The following is a 26,095-nucleotide window of genomic DNA, read 5'->3' as shown; positions in this document are numbered from 1 at the left end:
AAGTATTATCTGATGTGATGTATAGGTTGTTGTACTTGACAGGAGTCTCTTTGAATTCATCGTGTATTACTTTCTTCATGGAGGTATAAAGAAACAGGAGAAGTATGCTATTGTAACCATGCTCGCCCTACGATTAAAAAAAATACGAGGTATGCATGCTCATAATCTCATATATCGTGCATTTTTAATGAGCTCTTTTGTTGATAGGTGAAATCTTATTGGCTAACTTAAGTGTTGGAAATAAGATGAGACGAGATTCATTGTTTCTGACATTGGCGTAAGAAAATATTTGGATTAAAAAAGGGCCTGTAAACTTTGCAATCCTTCATCAAATGACAAGATTTTTCGATGAACATTTTCTTCAAGGTGAACTCTATTGCTTAATACTTTCCTCCAAAATTCTCCAGCGACTTTTTGTCTACAAATTGGGTCTGAAATTGTGTGTGCTTATAAAGAACTTTTTATTTTCTGGCTTGAGAAAATATCTTTTCAAAACAAAATTTAATGGATGACAAAATTGAACGCAAACTTATTTCGTGGAGCTAAATTTTATTTTATTCTCGTATATTAGAAGGCTAGAAATCTTCGATGCTGATAGTAAGAATGTTCAGAGCAAACTTGAGTTCTACTAAAAAGTCGCATTTCATCGGGCGAGCCTAGAATTTCTTTTGATTTATTACATAAAAGAAATCAAAAGACTTAAACGACCAATTACCGACAAATTCATCTCCTGTCTTTCTTTATACCTCTATGCTTTCTTAAATCCTGTAATTTGCTTTCGGTAGTATTCACCATTTGTAATAGCAAAAACTTATTGATCTTTCCTTTGCATGACCACCTCTTCATTGAAATCTTTCCAATAATTCACATTAGTCAGCATTTTCTTCAATACTCGTTCAGATGCTGCTTTTATAGCACAGTTTTGTCAGCGCTATTCAGCTGTGAACGTGCGCAAGTCCCAACATTTACCTTAAAAAAGAAAGAGTTAATGTTTCACTTGTACAGTTTCACATCCTTCTAGCATTCAATAATTTTGTGTGCAATCAAAAAGCTCTCAAAATAAAATAAAACGTCCAGCATTCGCTGTTTGCGCTGCATTCTGAATTCTTTTTAAAATTACTAAGGTGTGATAAATATGTGCAGTGTGACGAGAAAACTTACAGCAGTTATTCTGTTCGTCATCGGCTTGCCATCTCTGGTGTTTGTTATTATCTATTTTCTTGATGGTGGGACAGTACTTCAGTCGAAGCTCTAGATGGAACTCTTATTGATAGCATGTTTTCTTCGATAAAAACACAGCTCTGACTACCTCGCTGTCATTAAAAAGGCTGAATCCACGAGAGCAGACTTTTTAAACATGCTGGCGCTCTAACCCGCTCTGATATCATATCTTCTTTTGCTCTTATACTTTTATACATTCAGTATTTCAGCAACTTTTTTCGTAAATGAAACCTCATGATTAAACTCATATCTTCTGTTTTTCGAGAAAGAAAAGAAAAAAAAATTTTGTCACCTATGATACTTTGAAGTATTTCGGAATGATTTTAAAATTCAATTAAATTAATTGGTTTCTTCACACAAGCTAATTTTTTCGTGATTCATTGTATTCTTTTGCGAAGGCGTCAAAAATTTCGTTAACAGAGCCTTTTGTTATTAATAAAGAATTTTTAGTTACCCCCTGTCATAGTTTGAACTTATATGCACATAATAGCTGAGAGGATGATAAAAACAGGGGGTTATTGAGAATTATATTTTTAATCTAATCAACTGAAAAAAGAGCTCTTGCTTATTACTATCAGCCACGAAAGATTGATGTGTAGCTGTGATATGAAAATGAATTTCAAGAAAAGATAACATTTTAGCATCTGAAGAAAAATGGTAAGATCGTAATTTATAATTTATTTCATATATTCACCTTTTTTAAGTACTTGTGGTTGTACCGGTTCGTAAATTTGAAAAGATTTTGTTAAGAAAAACCTGATTTCTCTGTAGTAATTCATAAAAAGTTTTTAATCGAGATTTGCAATAAATTTCTTTGAAGAAATTTGACAAACCATGTTCTGACTTTGTTAACTTTTTCTTTGCATTGGCATGATTGCTTGATTGCTGTGTAAAATTGCGTACCCAAACACATCGAGGAAATACATTGTCAAATTTCTTCAGACATTTTGGATACAGCATGAAGTGCACACAAATACTAATCATTTAATAATGTTCATTTTTCGTTACAGCTGATATGTCAACACGCACATCCAAAATGCCCATTTCCGAATTGACTAATACTGTAACCGAAATCGATGTCTGTCCCGATCACCCCTTCTAACGAAAAAAAATCTGGAAGAATTGAAACGATTATGATCAAAGATTCCTCGACGTTAATTACAACCTAGCCAATTCTCGATCGTCGTGTTTCTTATAAACTCTTGGATATGTAGTGACAATAAAAACGGCGTGTGATGGGTACAAGCTGGCTAATAACAAACAACGATCTTGCTCCACATTTGATTCTTGAATTGTTGGAAATGTTCAAACATTATTACTTAGAAAACTAAGCCTGAACTAATGCACTCTCAAAGGCTGTCAGAATTCTTATGTTAGTACACGTTTTTTGTAAGAACAATCTATATAAGAACATAAGGCTTCGATGGCCAAAATGCTCAAAACATGCTAAGAACATTTTAAGGGTTTGCGGATTCTAAAACGCCCGATTTCGAAATGGACAAAAATAAACGCGAAATTGGGAAAATAAGAACATATTAAGAATAATTTTAGGCTTTAAAAGTTAAGATTATCCAAAGGCTCCAAAATTTTGGATGTTCTTAAAAAAAGAACTTGTACAGGTGTTCTTGAAAGTTAACCTAAATAACCTAAAATTCAAAAGCATGCAAGCTATTATTTTCTAAGATATGAGTGGCGTAGCAAAATTCGACTTGAATTCTCTATGCTAAGTGATTCAAGGTATAAAAAATTTTATGATCCCTGACGACAATGACCAAATTTGTTCGTCAAATTTAGAAAATATGGGAAGTGTTTGGATATTTTGTTATTTCTAGTTATTTCTAGAACAATTTAGAAGCTAATTATACTTTTGAATATTGTTTTATATAAATAGATATCTTATTATATTGTTGAAAAGAACTACAAGCATATTACTGTCCAAAGATTTCAACAGCATCTTCAAGTGTAGTAATTTTTAATGTTAATCCGGATGTTAATTTTTCGGAATTCCGAATTTTTTATTTTTCGAAATTACGATTTTTTTATTTTTCGGAATTCCGAATTTTTCGATTTTTCGGAATTCCGAATTGTTTTTTATTTTTCAAAATTCAGAATTATTTTAATTTCCGGAATTCCGAATTTTACCAGACTTTTCAGAATTTCGAAATTTCTTTTGAAAAATATAACAAGGAATGCTGATTTGTTTTATTTATTTGAATTCTGACCTAAAATTCAAGTTGTTTTCCTTTGGGGGACATTTTAATTTTTAATAGTAAGATCTGCCATCTTAGACTTTGTTTTACTGAAATGTTGTAGATATTAAATTTGGTAAGTAAAATGACAGTTCTTTTTTGTTTTTTCCTAGCCTTTCTCGACTCTCATCGATTCTTAGGAATCAATTGAACAAATTGAAAATTTACTCCGAAAAACTTGCTATTTTAGTAAAAGATCCTTGAATCTCGTTTATATTCAGAAAATTAACTGAAACGACAATTTTCTGGTTTGACGACACAGTGTTTCACCGCCCATATAAATCCCTATACCACCCTTCAGACCCTTTTAGTAACCTGTAGTAGCTAGCACCACCCATTTCAATCCTCATACCACCCTTTTAATACCCTGTAGTGGCTACCATCACCTATTTTGAATCTTTACAACACCCTTTTAATACGCTGCAGGTAACTAACCACACCTGTACCATTTACTTTGTCTTTATTTTTAATACAAATAACCATTCTTTCTGGTTCTTTTGAAAAAGTACTGAAAAGCAATAACAAATGCAGTCATTGATACTAACCATGATTTTTTTTCTAAAATTTTGGGATAGAAAAGCTTTCGCTGGCTCCTTGAACCTACTTACCGTATTACTTCGAAAAAAATTTCAATTTTAAGAGGGGCGTTTAAAAGAAGGGGGCGTTTTTTTTTATTATTTAGTCTAAAGTCGAATATTTACAGCAACTATGCCCTTTCTTTGTTTTAGTTCTTTATCAGGATTTTAGTGCAAAACTTCTTTGGTTTAAGGATTAAAATTGCATCGAGAACTGCTCTGGTTACAAGAAATGACTAAAATCTGTATTGAAAGTCATAAGTTTCTAATAAACGCCCCTCCACTAGAGAGGGCGTCCATTCCAAGGAGGCGTTTATTCGAGGGGGCGTTTATTCAAAGGGGCGTTTATTCGAAGTAATACGGTAAACCTATTGAAAATCATTTCTTGAGTTAATGACTATTTTACGTTTTGAATAAGTAAGTCCTTCAATAATATTAAATGTCACGGCGAAATCAGCACTGATTTATGTAAACATTCGAAATTCGAATATTTCAAACATTCGAAATTGAAATTTCTAAACATAACAAAAAGAAAGAAAGAGAAAAATAAACAAAGAAAGAAAGAAAGAAGAAAGAAAGATTTTAGTTATGGCACATGCAGTACAGTGCAGTACGATAATACAACTGGCAGTTTTTCGATTTGGTTTGATCAAATCTAGCTGAATATACTACATTGTACTATCCTTTAAAATTCAAGTTTACTTTGGTACCACCTAATTTAGTACATGGTAGTAATTTTTTCTGGGATCTTTTTTATGAGACCACCCTTTTTACTACCATGTACTAAATGGAAATAACTTCGAAAAACCACCACCCCACCGGCCATGGGTCACTACACTGAACATGTACCCCCCCCCTGGAGAAACAATTATTTTCTTTCTTTTTCCTTAGAAATTGTTGAAATCTCCTTTTCAAAAGACTCACCTTTCCTCCAAGTGCCATCGAGGATGAACAATATTTCATGTCATCTACTGCTACACATTCATCATAAGCACCAAGCCACACCAAGTTGCCAGACAGAATGCGAGATGGTGGTTTTCCCCAAGAATCAAGTACTAAGATAAAAAAATGGAAAGTGTTTTGTACTACTAGGATTTTAAATGGGTTTTATCAATCAAAATATTCTATGTAAATGTTTCATCCGAACAAAAGGATTTTAACTATAAAGCTGGTAAATTATTGTCAAAGCAAGGAAGGAAAATGGACTAGACATTAAGAATACACTAAATTGTGTAAAGTTTTAATGAAATTTCACTAATTCTGACAGAGTAATGTTTCTAAATTTGGTTGAGGTCAAAATCTGAGTTGGATGAACTTTTAGCACTGGGTAACAAATAATTATCATAACATACAGCTCAGAAATTTTGTGATTGAACCTACTCAAAAGTTTACTAAGGCTCTGTATTCTAAAACAATTGTTCCAAATCTTGACCCTGATACAATCAATTCTTAAAAACTGAAACAGACTTACCTTTGCCAACAGGTTGACTGAGGAGATTAAGAATTGCCTCAGGAGTCCAATGTTTAATTGCTAGCACTGGAGCAAATAATTTGAGCAGCGCTGTCAAACAGGCTGCCTCATCTGAAACTGTGTTGAAATTTTGGAAAAGTTTGGCTAAATTGACAGTTTGAAGTTGATCATGAATCTGCTCAATATTGATTGAGCTGATATTGAAAGAATCTTCCGAATATTGTCTGCTTAAGTGAGCGAATGGGTCGTATTGGAAGTCTTGAGAGTCACAGAGATTAGTGATCAGCACTAAGCTTCCGATAAACAGGAGATTCTTCATCATTTTGATGGTCTGAACTCAACTCTAGAAAAAATTAAAATGAGGTTTTAACAAAGCAATTTAATATTTTTAGACCCGAATTGCAAAGAAAAAATTTTAAAAAAATGTCTCCTCTCAGGGCCAGTCTTTTAATATTTTTCTAAAAGTAAAATCCAATAACTTTTTCCAAATTTGAGTTTTTTCATCATTGTTTTGCTGGGTCTATATTTGATGTATCATCATTCTGCATGATCTCCTCAATTTTAAATAATTATATTCAAAAGGTCATTGCGTTCTCCTAAAAAACTTTTGTCTTTTTATGTCATCTTTGTAAGAACATACATCTTAAAAAACAAAACATAAGTAGATACTTATTTCCTATCTTTCATTTTTTAATGCAGATTTCGATATTATTATTTAACTTTTCATGGCAGAAACTTTTTTTACATTTAAGTATTCAACTAAAGTCAGCAATTTAGTTGTGAGAGGGGTGAAAGAGAAAAGCCTAGCCTAGTTTCTAATCCTGATGTTGGAGTTTTAGCCATCCATTTTTTGTTTAGTCCCTTTTCTTTTCAGTCAATAAATAGATTCATTGAAATCATTAGTGATCATTTTTTGACTTTTTCAGCTTCACACATTCCCCAATCCATTACTAATACTATGGGGGCAAGCATTCAATGAGATGCGGGAAAACAAATATTGATGTATTTTTCCAAATAAAAGGAAAGATAATTCCCTAGAAACGTTATATAGCTCTTTGGAAATCTTCAACAACCAGTATGCCAGGAATCATCAATATCTAACCCCTTGGAAATTTCAAAACTCAATTTTAGAAAATTTGTTCATTTGTTGGTCTAGGGTTCCTTTTTTCACCTTGATAAGTCCCCGGTAGAGATGCAAACACAGACACCGAAATTGCAACTGTACCTCCACCCCCAGATTGCTTTTGTTGCTAATGATATAACATCTATTTGCTCTATTCACATACTGAATTTGAAAGATCTTCTATGTGGTGTTTTTCTGCAAACTTAAAAAAACTGCTTTTTGCCCTGCTATTGCGGGATTCTACCTTCAGTGCTTGTGTGCAGCATTGGGTACAAAGTCCAAATATGTGTTTCCCACATAAATCTTATATGAACAGTTAGGGGTTGGTGTAATTTAAGATGCACGATCTAACGATCTACGATTCACAATCCATGCATAAAGTATGCTGATTATTCCTAATAATTATCATAAAACTTAAATTATATAACATAATTCTAAAACAATGGCATAATCTTTTCTCGCTTTTGTTTACTACGGTGAATTTATGCAACAAAAAAGAAATAAGTAAGCAATGGAACTACAAATATTTACGATCGTAAAATTATGATAAAAACTTACATAATGTTGATAATGAAAGTAAAAGTAAACTCCAACAGAGAGTGAAAGTAAAGAATGCACAAGAAATATTTTGCTCTCAGTTTTAACAATCATAAACGAATATAGGAATTTCTTTTTTAAAGTAAATAAAAGAATATATTGGCGAACAATAACAATATAATAATAATAATATTTTGAGGACCGTAATGTACGAAGCAAAAAACGGGTGCTCTAATCAATTGTATTATCCGAAATTTTCTTTCGGTAAACAATTCCCCTATATTGGGGTTATTTTAAAAAGTATGGTACCAGGGGGGGGTCAGTACTAAAATGTAAGACATACATGAGTACTAAAAGGATTTTCGCTAATTTTTGACATACCCCCACCTATTTTCGAAGATGTTATTTTAGTACACATGTACTAAAATTATTTTGAGCAATTTAACATAGATACCACCCATTTTTTGCCCTTTTACAGCTTTAAATTTACCAAAATGGGGTCATTGTTACAAACCTAGTCGACTTTAGTGCATCAATCTGCAAAATAATATAATTTTATTACTAAACTGAACATAAAAATATTTTTAAAAAATATTTAAAAATTTGGAAAAATTTTTGAAAGATTTCTGAAGATTTTTCGAAAGACCACCCTTTTTGGTATTTTAGTACACATGGTACTAAAATGATTTTTGAGCTTTTTCGCAGTACCACCACGTCACTAAATGTCATGATGTCTGAGATTTTAGTACCGACCCCCCCCCCCTGATGGTACCCCAATTGGTGCACCAATTGGGGTACTTATTGGCGTACCACTTTCCGCCCTTAATTTTGTTAAATGACACTTAATTTCATTATAATATGGTGCTAAAACCTTTCATTGATGGTTTGATAAAGTTAGATTTCAGATTGTCACAAAACTTTTGTCACGTTGCCGTTCTCCGACTCGTAGTGAAAATCTACTGCTTTTTAATTAAATCTGCTGCCATCTTGCTTTTTTCCTTTCCTAATTCAAAAATTTACAGACCAGAATACGTAAGACCAGAATAAATTCAGTAACTAAGGGATCTTCTCAAAAATAAAATTCGCTTAAATCGAAGTACTTTGATTATTCAACAATCGAAATTCGATTATTTAGTCACCTCAGTTCGATTATTTAGTCCCCTCGGTTCAACTATTTATTCTTATTATTCGATTAATTAATCCTTTTGATTCCAAAATGTAATCGAATTTTTTCCAAAACATTATTTTTTCTTACGTAGGTCGTAGATCGAAAACAGCGCAAACAAGCCTTTGTCTACTTATGATTTGAAAGACAGAATAAAAAATATTTTCAAAAAGCCGTAGTCAAATCAACCAATGACTGCATAATTCTTCTTACCTTTAAGGAATTTTGATCTACCAAGGGGCATCATAAATTATGAAATGATAGAATAATCCTTTTGTGAATCACATTATCGCATCATCTTTAAGTTTCTTAATGTTTGGATAACAATTCCACGATCTCTCTACGATAAAGTACTTCTATCTTTTTCTATCTTTTTAATTTCCACACTCTTCCCTCTGTTATCAACCTCTCAACACAGTTGTTTCTTATGTCTTTGTTATTGTTTTTCGATTCGAAAATAGCACTCCATCGTTGTGTTCATGTTCAAATCAAAAAGGGCAAAACAAAAAAAAGGTAAAAGGATAAAAGGGAGGGCGCTCACAAGATCAAGAATACGTCATTACGTCATATATAAAAGCAGGAAGAAAACATTCTTTTGCTCTATTGTTCTGTTCGCAAACGTCAATCATGGCGTTTTGATTGGTCAATGCAACCTTTTTATTCTTACAAGTTACGTCACGCTCTATTATTCTGTTTGCAAAAATGGATTCGAATTTTACATCCAGGTTTTTTTTAATGGCTAGATAAGAGATCGAATCATCGCGCAGAATTGATGTTGCACTTTTTGTCATCTAAAAAATGAAGTCCTTGTATCGTTTTTCGCGCGAGTTCTATTTTCTGCCAATCAAATTGCGTCACCCATTCGAAAGATTCGAAAATGTTGCAATCAAAACATTGAATTCATTTGTGAGTTTGGTTTTGAGAAGAAAACATTTTCTAAAAATTAAATGAGTAGATATGTGTCGGTGATTTGTAAAATAAAGGGATTTTTTTTTTCAAAATTGCGCTTCCATTGAAACGTGAAGTTAAAATTGACGTTACAGCATTTGAAAAAAGATATAACTTCAAGGCAAAAAAATCGATGAAAATTGGATTACAACCTGTACTTTTTTATATCATTTTTTAGCATTTTTTATCCTCTTTCACTGCGATGGGTGGGAAAATTGTCCAAAACAAACAGCCGAATCTAACCGAAAACCATTTTACCGAAATTCGGTAGTTTTGAGAGGATCCCTAATATAATAATAATAAACCAGCTGCGCTGGAAGGTCAGCCCAATAAGCTTAAAACGATCAGAAGGAAGTACAATCAAGAAACCTAATTCGTTGTTAAACTGTCAAAGAGGTTGAAAAGCTCATTTTGGCTGAAACTTCAGACGAAAAAATGTTTAACACAAAGTTGGATTTGTCCAAAGTGGACATGGGATAGATGTTGGAATTTCACCAGGGGGTACTAGGTTTACGAGGTGACGGGTGTCCGAGCCGAAAATCGACCCTTTGAGAGACAAAATTTTGATGATTTTTTCCAAATTTCGGTTTGATTTTCACCAAATTTTGGTCAAAATTTCTGGATTGTGTCCTTTTTGGAGAAAAATTTTCGATTTTCGTGATTTTGGGACCCTTTTAGAGACTAACTCATGAATTTGTACCCCTCTGAGAGACTTGTGAGGCCTGAAAAAAGGTACCCTTATGGTTTGCATCCATTTTGCCTAAGTAAACCCCCCGGGAAATTTCACCTAAATCTGTTCGTTAGAATGTCTTAAACCTGTTCGTTATTCTCTGAGAAAGTATATCCGAGGCGGTCGCTTTAGATGTTCACTGTTCACTGCAGCTTTCGTCACATTTGTCAGATTGATTTAAATGACGTGTTGAACCAAGTAGGCCCCTAGTATAATGTGAATGAGTAGGGGCATTTTATATTGAGGAAGCTGCGTCCAAAATTCCGTCCAGTTTCGATAACTCAATCAAAAGTTATGATGATTCTAAGTTTCTGTTAATGTTACGCCACACTTTGACGTTCATTTCTCTGCTTTCTTACACACAAAAACTCTCTCCAGACAAGAAAGCCTCAAAACTAATCATAAAAAACTTTCTTTTATACTCTCTATTTATTTACAATGCATTAGCTTCTTTCAATTTATTTAATAAACAAAAAAATTTCATTTTTATTACTTTCTTCTTTTACATAGTGTACTTTTATTATTCTTATATTATGCGCAAATCTTAATAAATGAAGTGACGTGTTTCTTTTTCTCTTCCTATAGAAAATATTTTTCGCCCCAAAGTTTTACCGATAACTTGTTTTCCGAAAATAATCCGAAATCGGAGTTAAAAAACAAATCCAAATGCGCTGCGGATGCTGCTGCTGGAAAAAAATCGCGGAACCGATTTGAAGGGTCACCGGGGCTGACCAATAATACGCCTAAACTCGATATTCGAGTAAAATACAGTTAAAAATACAAGAGAACTAAGAAAAAATATATATCTTTTTCTTCTTTCTTTTCTTCTTTCATACATATCCACACGTTTTACATTCAATTTTTCACAGACAGATGACACATTACGTCTCCAACCGGATCGGTCTGAAACTGAATCATTCCACGAGTGAAGGATGTCACCAATCTTAAGTAGAGCTTTTATGTTATCTTTGTACCTCAAGCGTGGACGCCCAATCGGTCTGCTGCCTAGAACTAGTTCACCGTAAAAAAGTTGCTTAACAGTTCGATTGTTGTCCATACGGGCAACGTGACCGAGCCAACGGAGTCGATTCTGGGCTAACAGATCTCCTTAATATCTCCTCGTTACTGACAAAATCATCCCATTTAATATGCAGAATGTTTCGCAGATGACGTTGTTGTACAGTTCTTAATTGCTTTATTTCGTGGGAATATAAAGTCCATGTTTCACAACCATAAAAATTAAACCTAAAGTAAAATATTGTGATTTTATTCGTATTTTGAAAAGACGTTGAAAACAGAAAGTTATAAAATTTATTACATTGAGATATGGTTGTAAGAGGTATGTATGTATGGAAATGGAATGCTTTGTTTGCTTCAGTTTTCACTACAGACTTTCCTCCCTACAAAATTCAGTTTTCGATGGGAGCCTTTATTTATCTAAACTTTGTTTTTATTAATGGTGATTCATTTTTGGATATCAAAAACTCCCAAGGATAACCAGTAAGTTTTATTTATTTTGGAGGTAAAAAATGCTAAAGAGAATGAGTAGATATGTGTCGGTGATTTGTAAAATAAAGGGATTTTTTTTTCTCAAAATTGCGCTTCCATTGAAGTTAAAATTGACGTTACAGCATTTGAAAAAAGATATAACTTCAAGGCAAAAAAATCGATGAAAATTGGATTACACCCTGTACTTTTTTATACATCATTTTTTAGCATTTTTTATCCTCTTTCACTGCGATGGGTGGGAAATTGTCCAAAACAAACAGCCGAATTTAACCGAAAACCATTTTACCGAAATTCGGTAGTTTTGAGAGGATCCCTAATATAATAATAATAATACGCCTAAACTCGATATTCGAGTAAAATACAGTTAAAAATACAAGAGAACTAAGAAAAAATATATTATCTTTTTCTTCTTTCTTTTCTTCTTTCATACATATCCACACGTTTTACATTCAATTTTTCACAGACAGATGACACATTACGTCTCCAACCGGATCGGTCTGAAACTGAATCATTCCACGAGTGAAGGATGTCACCAATCTTAAGTAGAGCTTTTATGTTATCTTTGTACCTCAAGCGTGGACGCCCAATTGGTCTGCTGCCGAGAACTAGTTCACCGTAAAAAAGTTGCTTAACAGTTCGATTGTTGTCCATACGGGCAACGTGACCGAGCCAACGGAGTTGATTCTGGGCTAGCATAACTTCGATATCTACCGAATCGGATCTCCTTAATATCTCCTCGTTACTGACAAAATCATCCCATTTAATATGCAGAATGTTTCGCAGATGACGTTGTTGTACAGTTCTTAATTGCTTTATTTCGTGGGAATATAAAGTCCATGTTTCACAACCATAAAGTAGTATAGGCATTAAACATCGGTTGAAAACTGTAACTTTCGTACGTGTTGTCAAATCATGGTTGTTGAAGACTCTGTCTTTTAGTCTGCCGAATGCACAAGATGTGGCTTGGATACGTGTGATCAATTCATCTTTGAGATTCGATTCTTTAGACAATATACTTCCGAGATATTTGAAACGGTCGGTACATTTAAGTTTCGTTTCGTCAATAAAGAAGTCACACTCAGGACCTAGGCACATAAGCTCAGTCTTTTTGGCGTTTATTTGCAGACCGAATCTCTTGGCAGTAAGATGAGCTTGTTAGTAGAGATTGCAGTCCTTCGGAAGTATCACTGAACACAGCGATGTCGTCGGCATATTGAGCTTCACGGATATACATGTGGAAAGTTTACGTTTTCGCTTTTAATCTTCTAAGGTCGAAGAGGTTGCCATCCATTCGGAAACGTACGTAAATTGAATGTTCTGTGTTATCTTTGAAAGCGATCCAAAGGGCTATCGCAGCATATAAACCGTAGAGGGTAGGGGCTAATTTACAACCTTGCTTCAGACCACAATCGTAGTTGAAAGGCTTCGAAAGTTCACCTTCAATGACGAGTCTCGCTTTGACATATATTTGAATATAGCAGCTGGATTGCTTTAAGAAGATTTGGCGGGCATCCGATTTTGAAGAGAAGTTTAAATAAAAGGGGACGATTGACAGTATCAATCAAACGCTTTTGTGAAATCAATGAAAACGATATACAGGTTACGACATTGCTCTCTTAGATTTCTCCATTAGCTGACGAACCGTGAAAATGCCGTCGATTATGCCACGTTTGCTACGATAACCGTGTTGTGAATCTGGATATACATTATTGACAAGCTTCTGTATTCTGTGTAAAACGATATCGGCAAAGATTTCCCCAACTCAACTGAGTAAGGATATGCCACGATGATTTCCGCAGACACTACGATTGCCTTTCTTAAATAGAACGGTGATGTTGGGATCGATTAAATCAGAGGGCAACTTAAGTGTGGTCCAGAATATCGTGAATAATGAAAAAATGAAGTTTCTGACTGACTGTCCACCAAATGATATTGCTTCAGGAATTATGCCATCGGGACCTGGGCTTTTACCAAGTTTAGACCATTTTATTGCATCGTCAAGCTCTTTTTCGGTGATCGGTTCATCAAGTGAGTAATCGATAGGATGTTGATCGATTTCATCAAGAACTGTTTCGTCGGTTGAGAAGTTCTGAAAAGTGTTCGACCCAACGTTCCTTTATTTCACCTTTGGTTGTTAGCAACTTCCCATCTTTCGATTTGATAGGGTGTGAATTGCGAGATGAAGGACCGTATACCTCACGAAGAGTAGCGTAAAAGTCTTTCAGATTGTTTTCCAAACGATATCTTTCAGCTTCTGACGCTTTTTGGATGAACCAATCATTTTTTATCTTTCTCACTTCTTGTTGGATCTCACGCCTGGGCCGATCCTAAAAAATTTTTCGTTTCCGGTCCACCGGGTGACGAAAAAAAATGTCATGCGGGCGGCCGGGAAAAATTTTTTTTGGTCCTTTTCATGATTTCTAATAAGAAAAATTAGGAAGAAAAAAATCATCTCTCTGGCTGTTTGTGTTACCCCACATTCTGTCTTTATATTTGTTCTCTCTTTCACTGAAACAAACGTGTTGCTAATTAATAAACAAACTTTTCGAAGAGTGTTATATAGGAACGATGTAACAGTTTGAATGAGTCACGAGTAAAGGTTTTTAAGAAGAAAGTATCATCTGTTATCTATTTGGTTCTTATGAAAAAAAAATGCGGCCGGGTGGCGACGAACAAAAATTTCACCCGGCCGATGGACCAGAAACTTTTTTTCTTTTAGGGTCGGCCCTGGTTCCATTTTTGTCTTTAAGAAGTGTAAGAATCTGTTGATCATTTTCATCAAACCAATCTCTGTTTTGCTTTCTTTGTTTGGGAAAGGTGTTTGACGTAGCAGATAGCAGAGAAGTTTTTAAGTTTTCCCAATTAATTTCAGAGTTCGCAAGATCATTATCTAGACGACGTTGAAGTTCCAAAATTCTTTCTGGCGTAATGCTGTATTTCGGTCTGGATGGAGCTTTCGTTCCTTTTCTTTTTCGAAACAAACGGAAGAAACATTTACATATAACAAGTTTATGGTCTGAGTAGCAATCAACATCAAGATACGTTTTGGTGATTGAGATGTGGGGTCTTGTTTGAGGATCGGCGAGGACGTGATCAATCTGATGCCAATGTTTTGACCGTAAATGTTGCCAGGAGCAGGTTTTAAATTTATTCGAAAGTTGGAAAACAGAACCCATAACAGTGAATGAGTTTTGGGTGCAAAAATCGAGTAGCATAAGTCCGTTTGAGTTCATTTTTCCGATACCATGCTTCCCGAGGACGTTTGGCCAAAGTTGCCAATCTGATCCCACTCTTGCGTTGAAGTCACCGAGAATAAGATAAAGGTCGTCTCTGTCAGAACGTAAACGTGAGAGATTGGTAAAAGAGTTCTTTCTCTTCCTGTGTGCGTTGCATAGTTGGGGAGTATACACTGACAAGTTTAAGATATTTTCCAGAATGGAGTCAAATTCTTAACACCATCAATCTATTGCTTATCGGTACTGTGGTCATTTCGAAAGAAGATAATTTGTTAGAAATGGCAAATCCAACACCGGCTTCCTTCTTAGTGCCTCCGCTCCAGTATATTGTATAATCCCTTTCGACTAGGTTTCCTTGTCCTTCTCGTCTAACTTCGCTCAGTGCACATATATCAATGTTAGCTTTAGCAAGTTCTCGTGTTATGATTATTAAGAAAATCAAAAAATCTGTATTTTTTCCACCTAAACTAGAGCTTTTTTCCACACTTCAACATCGATTCCTGATGGATGAGGACACATCAGCTGACACTTCCATAGAAGACCATCCCAGTCAAAATTTTGACGATCTCCGATGCTCCGAAGCGAAATGTTACGGTTTCGAAGAAAACATCTTAGTATGTATGGCATGTGAACGTTTCGTACATTATAAATGCTCCAGACTCCCACCATACCAAATTCAGGCTTTTTTGAACGCAAAAGCGAAAAGAAATGGACGATGGACCTTCTGCTGCAACAACTGTGTTGAAGTACCGAAAGATCTCCCTGCTCTTTGTGGTGCAGTTGAGGACGACGACTTTACCAAACTAAAAAATGATATCTCAGAGCGTGATCGTGCTATCGAAGTATATGACGATAATGAGAGGAAGTTAATCAAGTCAGTCCAGACACTAAAGTCCCGTAATGCAAAACTCAAAGACAAGTCAATCGAGAGATGTACTGTCGAAGAAATGAACGATAAAATCCATGAGAAAATCACCGAACTTGGTGCAACCATGAAGGCGTCAATTATTGATGAAATCAAAGCGACACTCTTGAGTGTTGAAAACCAGATGGCTGAGGTAAAGCAGTCGTATGCTGATGTGGTGAAAGACCCTTCACAGGATGAGCCCAATACTTCGATCAAAGAGGTGATTAAAGAAGCTCTGCGGGAAGAAGAAGCCGAGGAAACGAACAAACAGAAGCGTGCTTCAAACATTATTGTTCATGGAGTACCAGAACAAGATGCCAACACGGACAGGAGCTGGGTTGAGGATCTCATTAAAACAACCCATTCAAACGTTACCATTAAGCGTATTGCCCGTTTGGGTAAGACCTCGAACGATAAGAAGCGTCCCATTCTGATCTGCCTCTTGAACGAAGACGAGAAATTCAATCTTCTTGGAAATTTACCAGCTCTGAAAGGGAATGAAAAGTTTTCTGGAGTGAGCGTTACTGAAGATCTTACACCTGAAATGCGTAAGAAATTGCGCCTACTGTCTATTGAAGCTAAAGAACTTAATGAAACCGAAAAACCAGCAACAGAAATATATCGCGTCCGGGGTGATTCAAAAAACGGCTTCACTGTCAAGAAGTACCACTCAGAAAACCGTCAACCCCCAACCAGTCACCAACAATGAAGAATGTCTCCTTCTCGAACAACCTAACGGAGACAAATATCATCGACCAACAGGAGCCAACTTTGCTCAAAAAGAAAAATTAATCAAAGATATGAAAGTTCTGTATACAAATCCCGATCAGTTGACTTCATTTAAAATTAAGGAATTACAGTCCATGGCCCATGAGGAAAAGCCTCACATCGTCGCTATCTGCGAAGCGAAGACAAAAGTAGGTACGTTGAGGGAATTACATGAATACGAATTCGATGATTATAAAATTGCTAGTCAAGTTAACTTAGACACAGATCAAGGGCGTGGCGTTGTCATACTTGTTCACACCTCGATAAAACATTTAGTAGCCGATGTCAAACCTCCAATCACTTTCAACGAAGTATGCATGATTGAAGTACAATTATCTGGAAAAGATTTGCTTGTTGTCGCGTGCATCTACCGAAGTCCAAGCAGTTCTACATCATCAAACGAAAATAACAGCAACCTGAATTGTCTGATCAAATCTATTGCACTGAACAACAAGTATTCCCACAAATGTTTGCTAGGAGACTTCAACTTCCCAACGATAAATTGGGAAAATTGGACAACCCCACACATAGAAGATAGTAAAGAAGAAAAGTTTCTAGATGCTTTGAGAGATGCATATCTTCATCAACACGTTGACGAGCCAACTCGATGTCGTGGAACAGATGACCCATCTCTAATCGACCTGATATTGACAGGGAAGAAAATCAAATAGTGAATCTAGATTACTTAAGTCCACTTGGTAAAAGTGATCATAGCTCGTTAGCGTTCAAATTTGCTTGTTACGCTCACCCCAAAAGTGTACAGACAAGATATATCTTTGCGTCGGCCAATTTCCAATCGATGAATAACGATCTTAGCTTAAGAGACTGGAAACAAAGTTTCAAGAAAGCATCCGTGGAAACATCAGTGGATGATCTTTGGAAAACTTTCAAAGAAGCTATACTCGACCTCAGAAATAGGTTTGTACCACTGAAAGAAGTAGGTAACAGCTTTTGGAAGAATAAAGGCAAAATCCCTATAAAAAAGGACCTGCAAGATGAAATCAAGAGAAAGAAATTGCTGAATAGAAGGTGGTTAAGATCTCCACCTCTCTACCGAGATCATCACCGCGCCAACTATGTACTCGCAAGGAATAGAGTAAATCGAATGCTGGTGAAGGCACATCGGGTATATGAGAAGAGTATCTGTGACAAATCCAAAGAGAAACCCAAGATCTTTTGGTCTCACGTAAGAAGTAAACTCAAATCAACAAGTGGAGTTTCGCCACTTCTTCAGAACCCTGACGATAAATCGTCTCTTAAACATGACGACCACGAGAAGGCAAACATCTTGCAAAAGCAGTTTTGTAGTGTCTTTACTGATGAGCCAGAGGGTGAATTACCAGACTTCCCTGCACGAACAGATAAGAAGATTAGTGATCTATTCGTCACCGAGGAGATGATGAAGAAACAGATAAAACTGATTGACACCAACAAATCCTTTGGTCCAGATGAAATTCATCCCAAAATGTTGGTAGAATTGGTCGACCACGTAGCCGAGCCTTTGGCGATCATAATGAATAAAACCTTGTCGTGTGGAATCATACCGAAAGAATGGAAGATGGCTTACGTTTCGCCAATTTACAAGAACAAGGGTGCTCAAAATCTAGCAATAAACTATAGACCAGTCAGCCTGACATCAGTTGTTTGTAAATTGATGGAATCATTTCTAAGGAGGCATATCATGAATCATCTACAAGATCAAAAACTATTGTCAAATAAACAATACGGCTTCATCAGTCACCGATCAACAGTTACTCAACTCCTGAACTACTTGGATAAGTGCTGCGAAAGCATTGCTAATGGTAAAGTAGTTGATACGATATATTTCGATTTTGCTAAAGCCTTCGATACTGTTCCCTACCGTCGCTTGCTGAAGAAACTTGAAGGATATGGAATATCAAGTAACTGTCTACGATGGATAGAGTCTTTCTTGACAGACAGAAAGCAACTCGTAAAGGTCGATCAAGCTCGATCAAGTACAAACTCCGTTGTAAGTGGTATTCCTCAAGGAAGTGTCCTTGGACCACTTCTCTTTGTTATCTATATCAATGACCTCCCGGACAACGTCATCTCATCTATTTTCCTATTTGCCGATGATACGAAGATAGTCAAAGAGATCAACTCAATCGAGGATTCTTTGACAATCCAACAGGACATTGGTCGAGAAAATGGCTTTTAAAATTCCATCCAGATAAATGCCATGTACTAACTCTCGGGAAATTCGAGAACATCATCCATGCACACCCATACTCGTTAGATGGAAACCAACTTGAACACGTTTCCCTTGAAAAGGATCTAGGTGTGCTGATCGACTCCGATATTACCTTTGAAGAGCACATATCGAAACAGGTCAAGAAAGCAAACTCAATTCTCGGTGTGATCAGAAGAGGCTTCGAGGAATTATGTCCCAGGACACTTTACACACTGTATACCACCTTTGTTCGACCTCATTTGGAATATGCTCAATCTGTATGGCACCTAGATTGCGTAAGCACGTCAACCTACTTGAAGGGGTTCAAAGGCGTGCAACAAGAATGGTACGTCGTCTACGAAATTTAACATACGAGCAGCGCCTGCGAAAACTGGACTTACCATCTCTTGAATTTAGGAGACAATTTGGCGACATGGTTCAAATATACAAACACCTTCACTTCTATGACAAAAATACCATCGTCAAAAAGTTTTCTCGCCGAACTCGTCCCCATCGTAAACATGATTACGAATTGATCCCTAATTTCTCAGATGATGGATTAAGGGGTGTGCAAACAAAATCATTTTATTATAGATGCATATCGGCGTGGAACCAGCTCCCAAAAAATGTTGTTAATGCTAAGTCAATCAAAGCATTTAAAGAAGAACTGACTCAGGCATGGATAAAGCACCCGTTACGTTACGATTCAAGATCACTTTTGTAATCATTATGTAGATAGACCGGTTTAGAGGCCCTAGTGTGCCTGGACTGTAAATCTTTTAATAAATAATAAATAAATAAAATAAATAAAATAATAACGATTGCAGTTGCTCGTTCGGGTCTGATTGAATTGGTAGTGTCGTTTGTCGTGCGTACATTCCACGAACCAAGTGTGAGGTTGAAAGGATTTCGTGTATTCATCGGTTTTCTCGGATGCAGTAGTGGTATCCCCCTCTTACGAAGTTCTAATCATACATAAACTGTAAGGCTGTCCCAATGTATGTCGAAGCTGCTTGGGACAAGAGCAACTTCCCTTGGCAGAAAACTCCATGGACACGGCGGCAAAGCAAGCTAGGGCAGCCAAATGAAGATAGTCTGTTGCAATAGATGCCAGATATAGGACCGAGTTGATTCTGATATCCGCCAGGGTACCAACGAGGATGCCGAGTTGACAAGCCACATTGCTGTTGCCAATGAAGATGACGAGTTGTCAGAACATCATTGCCAGTTGGTGTCATGACCCTGACAAGGGGAGCGTGGGTGGAGTAACGCTTGCTCAAGGCGAACACCCAGGCTAGTGGAGGGAAGGAGGCGCCACACTTCTCCATTCTAGAGCGAGACCCTAGGTCTGGCCCTAGCCACTGCCCTAAGGATCCCTAAGATATAAGCGAAAAAGGATTAATTAATCGAATACAAGGATTAAATAATCGAATATAGGAGATTAAATAGTCGAAGCTATTCGACTAAACGGGCAGCTATTCGATTAAATAGTCGAATCATTAATCGAACTTAATAATCGAAAATCGATTATATTTTTGAGAAGATCCCTAAACAAAACAGTATTCCAATCAAGTAACCAACATCATATTATAGCTTTAAAAATCAGGAAAATTGTAAGGTGCTGGCTAGTAACATCTTACGATTATCTCTTCTTTTTACATGTCAGAATGCTGACAAAAAAAGGCACTTTCTTGCAAAGATATTTACGAAATATTGAAATATAATAATAGTAAGTCAAATTCCTCCAAAAAGATTTATTATACTGAAGGTGATGCTCATTGTACAAAAGGATACAAATTAACAGTCATTTTAGCATTGGAAAATTTGTAAAGAATAGCTTTTAGAGCAAGAAAACCAATGACATTTTCTTTTGTCATTTTTATCACTAAACTGACACTTTCTACCAAAAATTTTGATGACATTTGTGGAACCCCGAAACAGTGTGGTGTGTTACAACGCTCTTTATTGAATCAGAGGCTAGAAAAATACAAAGAAAGTCTAATTAAAATTTAAAATAAAATAAAAATAGCTAAGTTCCGAATTTCGGAAATCAGCCAGTTCCGGATGGAAAGGGCCAATTCCGGAATACGGAAAACAATGCGGAACTCAAAAGGTAAAATGGTCCTAGAGCAAACAGAGGGCAAATAGAGGCCAGAAATAGAGTATGAAGCCAATACGACCAAAGGACGAAATGTGATGCCCATAAGACTAACGGTCTGTGAGCAGAAATAGCTAGGAGAATGATCCCAAAATCGACTAAAAGAAAGTCACAGACCAGGACAAAAGGTGACCAAAATCAAAGCAAAAATCTTAAGAATCCTAGAGAATCTAGTACCAAAAAAATGTACAAAAATAGGAAAAATTACAAGTCAAAAAATATAGGAAAAACTTACTGAAACATAAGCTCCAAAGCACTGTTTATAGATGTCTCCACAGGAAACACCAAAATAAATTCTCAAGTAAATCCAAAATGAAAATCAATTCAATGAACTCTAAAATGTAACTGTAAATTTTCTCCAACGAGAAGTGAAAATGGAGTTTCTACAAACTCCTCAAAACGTCTACACGTTCTCATAACAATTTCTAGATTGAATTCAAAAGCAAAAAAGGGCGAGATAAAAATAGAGAAAATTGTGCATTGTAGCATTAAAAAACTAATTAAATTAAACATTAAAACGCGATATCTTACGCTAATTCCCAAATGGGAATATAGCTACCAAAACAACATACGTCATACTATATACACAAGTCTGTTGGCAGTATAGACCTAACTCTTAACACACAAAAATTACGGGAAACGCATGTTTGGACTTTGTACCCTATGCTGCACTCAAGCACTTAAGCCAAAGTCCTGCAAAGGCGGGACAAAAATCAGTTTTTTGAAGTTTGCAAAAAAAACGCCACATAGAAGATCTTTCAAATTCAGTATGTGAATAGAGCAGTAAAAAATACAACTTTTCTATTTTTCCTTTTTTTTGCAAAAGTTCTAGGAATGAAAATAAAGCGATAATGAATTGAATACTATCCATTGATGACCCGTGGCACTATGGTAAAGCTAGAATCGCTTCGCGTACTCTTCGCTTGAGAAAATGATTGACAGATTGAAGTTTTTCACCCACGCAGGAGTTCGCGGAGCGTTCTCGGCTCAATCCTCGGACCGCGCTAAAAATGGTAGACTGAGCTGTGATAGATCATTTCAATGGAAGTTGTTGGAATGTTTACAAGACTCTTGAAGGAAAATCGTTTGTTTTATTGTCAATGATGACAGTGCGGTTGGTTATTAATTTTGTTAGATCTGACAAATTGATGTTTGTAAGTGCACTTTATAGTTTTGATTCCCATTGAAGAATCATATTCTGGTTTTCATGTTATTAGATGCTGTTTTAGAGCTTTAGGTCTACACTGGTTGGGGCCAATGTTATCATGGCCGCAACAGATGACATCATAAAATACAATAGTTCTAAGGTTACTTTGATTAAGAATTACATTCATACTCAATATGATGCAGGAAATATAATTGGATATGAAACGACATTAGGAAGTAGTCTTTGATTCTCTCAAACACATGTTTTAAAGCAAACAAGCATAATATTATGTTATAAACACATATTATATTATTTGTTTTGTATGTTATTATTATATCACTCTATATTTATTTTTAAAAGCGTATGTTATTCTTTTTCACACGATTTAATCCTGGTCAGTAAATCAAATGGGTACTCATAACCCTAATCGAATACAATCAAACATAATTGAAGCAATCGAACGGCAAATCCTGAGTAATATTCGATTGCGATTCGATTGCGTTTGACAATCGAATTGCAATTATGCGATTGTGTTCAATTGCGTTCAATTGATTCGGCACTCGATTCGTTGTTCGATTGACACTGTCTGGCTATCAGTGATTCCGGCCTTCATATTATTCCTATCTCTAAAGAAGGGTGTCGGAATTCGAAAAGGGATGTCGACATTGTCAACGACCCTGAACAACCCACGGCATTTAATACTTTTTAAAAATGGCCCGCACAGTTTCGGACCATGTTCGGGCCAGGTTTTCGAAACTTTGCTCAATCGTGGGTGTAATTTCAGGACCCAATATTTATATTTTAAATTCCTTATTTTAGCAAACAAATTTAAAAATCTTCATCTTTATTCAAATATATATTGTTCAAATATAAAAGTTAATCATCTATTTTCCAATTAAGTTAGGAAAATTATTAAAAAGAATGATTTGAATCTTACATAATGTCTTCTTTTTATTCTTTATCCCGTTCCCTTTTCTCGTGGTCTTCTCCTATTCGAAGCAGAATTTTTCTGGATTGTTTTTTGTACTGTTATACAGCTTTGTGAATCAAACTGGTGTTTGGAACTTTGAATTTGTCTAATGAAAATATTTAGCAATGGATGATGATAAACCAGGAAAGGTAAATAAAATTAAATTCTACTATTCCTATCAATTGTAAATACATGGCCCGAACATAGTCCGAACAAAATGTTCGGGCCGATTCAATAATACTTTTTTGTGGCCCGAGCATGGTCCGAACGGTTGGCAGACGATATCATCCACCAGGATGCAAGTGAAATTTTTCAATCTGCGGACCTAGACGGGGGTTCGGTTATTATCAGTTTTAGGGTTAGGGTTGGAGCTCGAGAGTCACAATATAAGGCCGAAGGCCTTCTTAGGGGCATCCGTACCCTGTGACCTAACTTAAGATCACGTAGGGAAATCTAAAACTCAATCGACACATAGAGTCTGTACAACGAAAATCAGCTAGATGGATTTCTAATCAATGGCAACGAGAAGCCTCTCCAACTAGTATGATTAAGAACCTTGACCTGCAAACATTGGAGCAGAGGCGTACAGTCAAGCGCTTAACATCTCTCTACCAGTTTCACAATGGAATCAAGTTCATGCCTCCTAATACCATTAAACCTCAGAGATGCAATGATCTTCGATTTCAGCCAATCCAAGGTGCAATTCAACGGTATACCTACTCCTTCTACCCATACACAATCAAAAAATGGAATATGCTTTCAGCTGGTCTGGTTAATGCTGAGTCGTTAGATATATTTAATGATAAATTAGTGGCCTTCCTCAAATAGATTATTTTCTTAAGTTTGCTTCAAATCTCAGTGTTAATTAATCTTGTCTTGGCTTATCAAGTTTTCAAAATTCTTTCAGTGATGCGTGAGGTCATATAACTTCTTCTGTAGTTTTTCTCCTCAATTCAACCTTGCAATCTAATTTATTTCAATTTATCTTATGTTTTATATATTAGTTAATAAAATGTTTTTACTCAGAATTGCTTTTATCCTTCACATATTTTTATCGTTCACATTTTTAGCCTTTAGTTTGTTTTCAATGTCAATACAGCCATGTAGCTCTTTTTGGTAACCAATAAATTCCTCTGTAATCTAAGTTCTTTTTTCTGCAATATTCAATATTACCTCTTAATCCAAAGTGGTTGCCTTTTTATTAAATTCTAGATTTTATTATATTTAGATAGATTTTATTTTATTACCATTTTATTTTACATTCAGGAAATTGTACGTATGTACCCTCTGAATTAATGAATAGAAGGGATCCTTGTAGGGGCACCGGTAGGATTGGGAGCTTTCTTAATAAAGGTCGGTAAATTACACGCTATAAGTATTTGTGAGTGACAACTTTCTGCCGTGTCTCGTTGGCGCAAGCGGTTAAGCATTGGGTTTGTAAACCAAGGTTGCTTGCATTTGGTGGTTCGAACCGGGGTCGAAGACCAATTTCACCGGTACGGTCAAATTTCAGAAAAATACTTAGAAAACAGTTAGAAACACTAGACTAGAGAAAGTCAGAAAATCAGGATAGAAGATAGGAAAGTAGAAAATAGGGGGAAAATAAAGAGAGGATGCATCCTGGTGGATGATATCGTTTGCCAACCGGTCCGAACAGGCCCGAACATGTTCGGGCCATGCCGTGGGTCGTCATTGTCATTAGACCAACTTACGGTAACTTAAGTGCCATAAATTTTACAATGTTGGTTTTACCTAGATTTCTATTTTGTCAATTTTTCACAAGCATAAAATTTTACAAATGGCCATGAACTCAGTAACACACTGATTATTAGTAGTAAGAGTTTATACTAAATCTGCCGACACACACATGGTTTAATAGTCAAGGATCTGGAGAGTATACAGCAGAAGATTTTCTGACTAGTGTGCTAGACTGTGGTTTATAAACATAAAAATTCCTATCCAGTTTATCTTTTTAACAAATCAAATCATAAAATACCAACCTCACATTGAAAGTGTCATCAAAAACAGTTTTAACATTTTTAAGCTGCAGTTGGAATGTTGCTGAGAAATGCAAATACAGTCACATGATCGAATGATTTTCTGCCTGAAGGTCACTTTGTGTCCTTTCAGCAAAATGCGTGGTCGTGGCTTTTTCACAAGGACGAAAGACAGATTTGGACTTATTTCGTACTTTCCAGTCTCTTGTTCGTAGTTTTTCTGACTTTCTGGATCTTTGTGAGTTAATTTCTATATATGTTTTCTAACTTACCGACAGATCGCCACCGGTGGGATTCGAACCATTGAGTTTCAAGCCCGAAGGGCTAGAGGTCAATCTTTAACCTTTCTTAGGCAAGGAAAAGTGAAGCCTTAAAATATGCGCCGCATTTTTGATGACGGATTGAATCTAGCAATTCCTTTGTTTTCGAGTGATATATTTTTCAAAATTAAGCGGTAAATTTTAGTTTCAGTCTGTCATTTGTGTAAAAACCAGGCCGCGCAACTTTGGTAGGATTTGTTGGCTTCAAATCCTACCAAGGAGATTGACCTCTAGCCCTTCAGGCTGGGTAGGTAGAAAACCTGGCCCACCTCTCTGGCCCGGGCCATATGGCCTACCCTTGGCCCACCCTTTGGCCCACCCTTTGGCCCACTTTCAAAAATTTTTTCCCCGATTTTATTCTCGGACAACCAGGTTATAATACCGAGTTTATGTATTTGCACTTTTGAGGACGGTAGAGTGACTGAAGCGATTTGGAAAAACCCGCAATTCCGCCCCGCAAAATCGAGGACGGTAAAAGTGCTAATTTACCGTCGTCATCAGCTGGTCAGGATCTACTCAAATTAGAACTTTACCGTCTCCGTCGCTGAAAAACACACATACATAAACTCGCCAATGATATGTGTGCGTCGGGATGCGCTATAATTTCATTATGATTTCATCATAAAGCGCGTTGGCGTTATTGCATCAGCCGTTTTACGACAAACAATTGGTCAAATCTTCTAAATGCTCTAAGAATTAAACGCTTTTTTTATAAGAATAGTGTACTTCGGATGAGAGGGTCAATTATTCTTAAGAAGTGCCAAAATTGAGGGTGAAATATTCTTAACGTAGGTCTTGTCTATCTGACCAAGGAATAAGACCCTTAAATTTTTTAATTTATTTCAATAGAAGTCAGCCTAATGGTAGCGCATT

At 36.0% G+C, this 26,095-nt stretch overlaps 1 protein-coding gene and 1 long non-coding RNA gene across 2 annotated transcripts in view; one reads left to right on the top strand and one right to left on the bottom strand.

Moving 5' to 3' along the window:
• LOC136823550 (nose resistant to fluoxetine protein 6-like) overlaps nt 1-24,977 on the bottom strand; it is a 52,985-nt gene extending 28,008 nt beyond the window's left edge. The window contains exons 1-3 of the mRNA XM_067079738.1: nt 24,906-24,977; nt 5,517-5,859; nt 4,970-5,100 (exon numbers count right to left, since the gene is read on the bottom strand). Coding sequence (XP_066935839.1) covers nt 4,970-5,100; nt 5,517-5,838 — 453 coding nt within the window. The 5' untranslated portion in view covers nt 5,839-5,859; nt 24,906-24,977. The remainder of the gene's footprint in view (nt 1-4,969; nt 5,101-5,516; nt 5,860-24,905) is intronic.
• Nucleotides 1,793-3,161, top strand: LOC136823552 (uncharacterized). The gene is made up of 2 exons (XR_010849046.1): nt 1,793-1,878; nt 2,232-3,161. It is a non-coding gene; the product is annotated as an uncharacterized lncRNA (long non-coding RNA).
• Nucleotides 24,978-26,095: the final 1,118 nt, after the last annotated feature.

This window comes from Clytia hemisphaerica, unplaced genomic scaffold, assembly GCF_902728285.1.
Source record: "Clytia hemisphaerica strain Z4C2 unplaced genomic scaffold, Clytia hemisphaerica genome assembly, whole genome shotgun sequence".
In the NCBI taxonomy this organism is placed as follows: Eukaryota; Metazoa; Cnidaria; class Hydrozoa; order Leptothecata; family Clytiidae; genus Clytia; species Clytia hemisphaerica.
The sequence above is the reverse complement of the archived record's forward strand: the minus strand, read 5'-3'. Positions and strand labels throughout refer to the sequence as shown.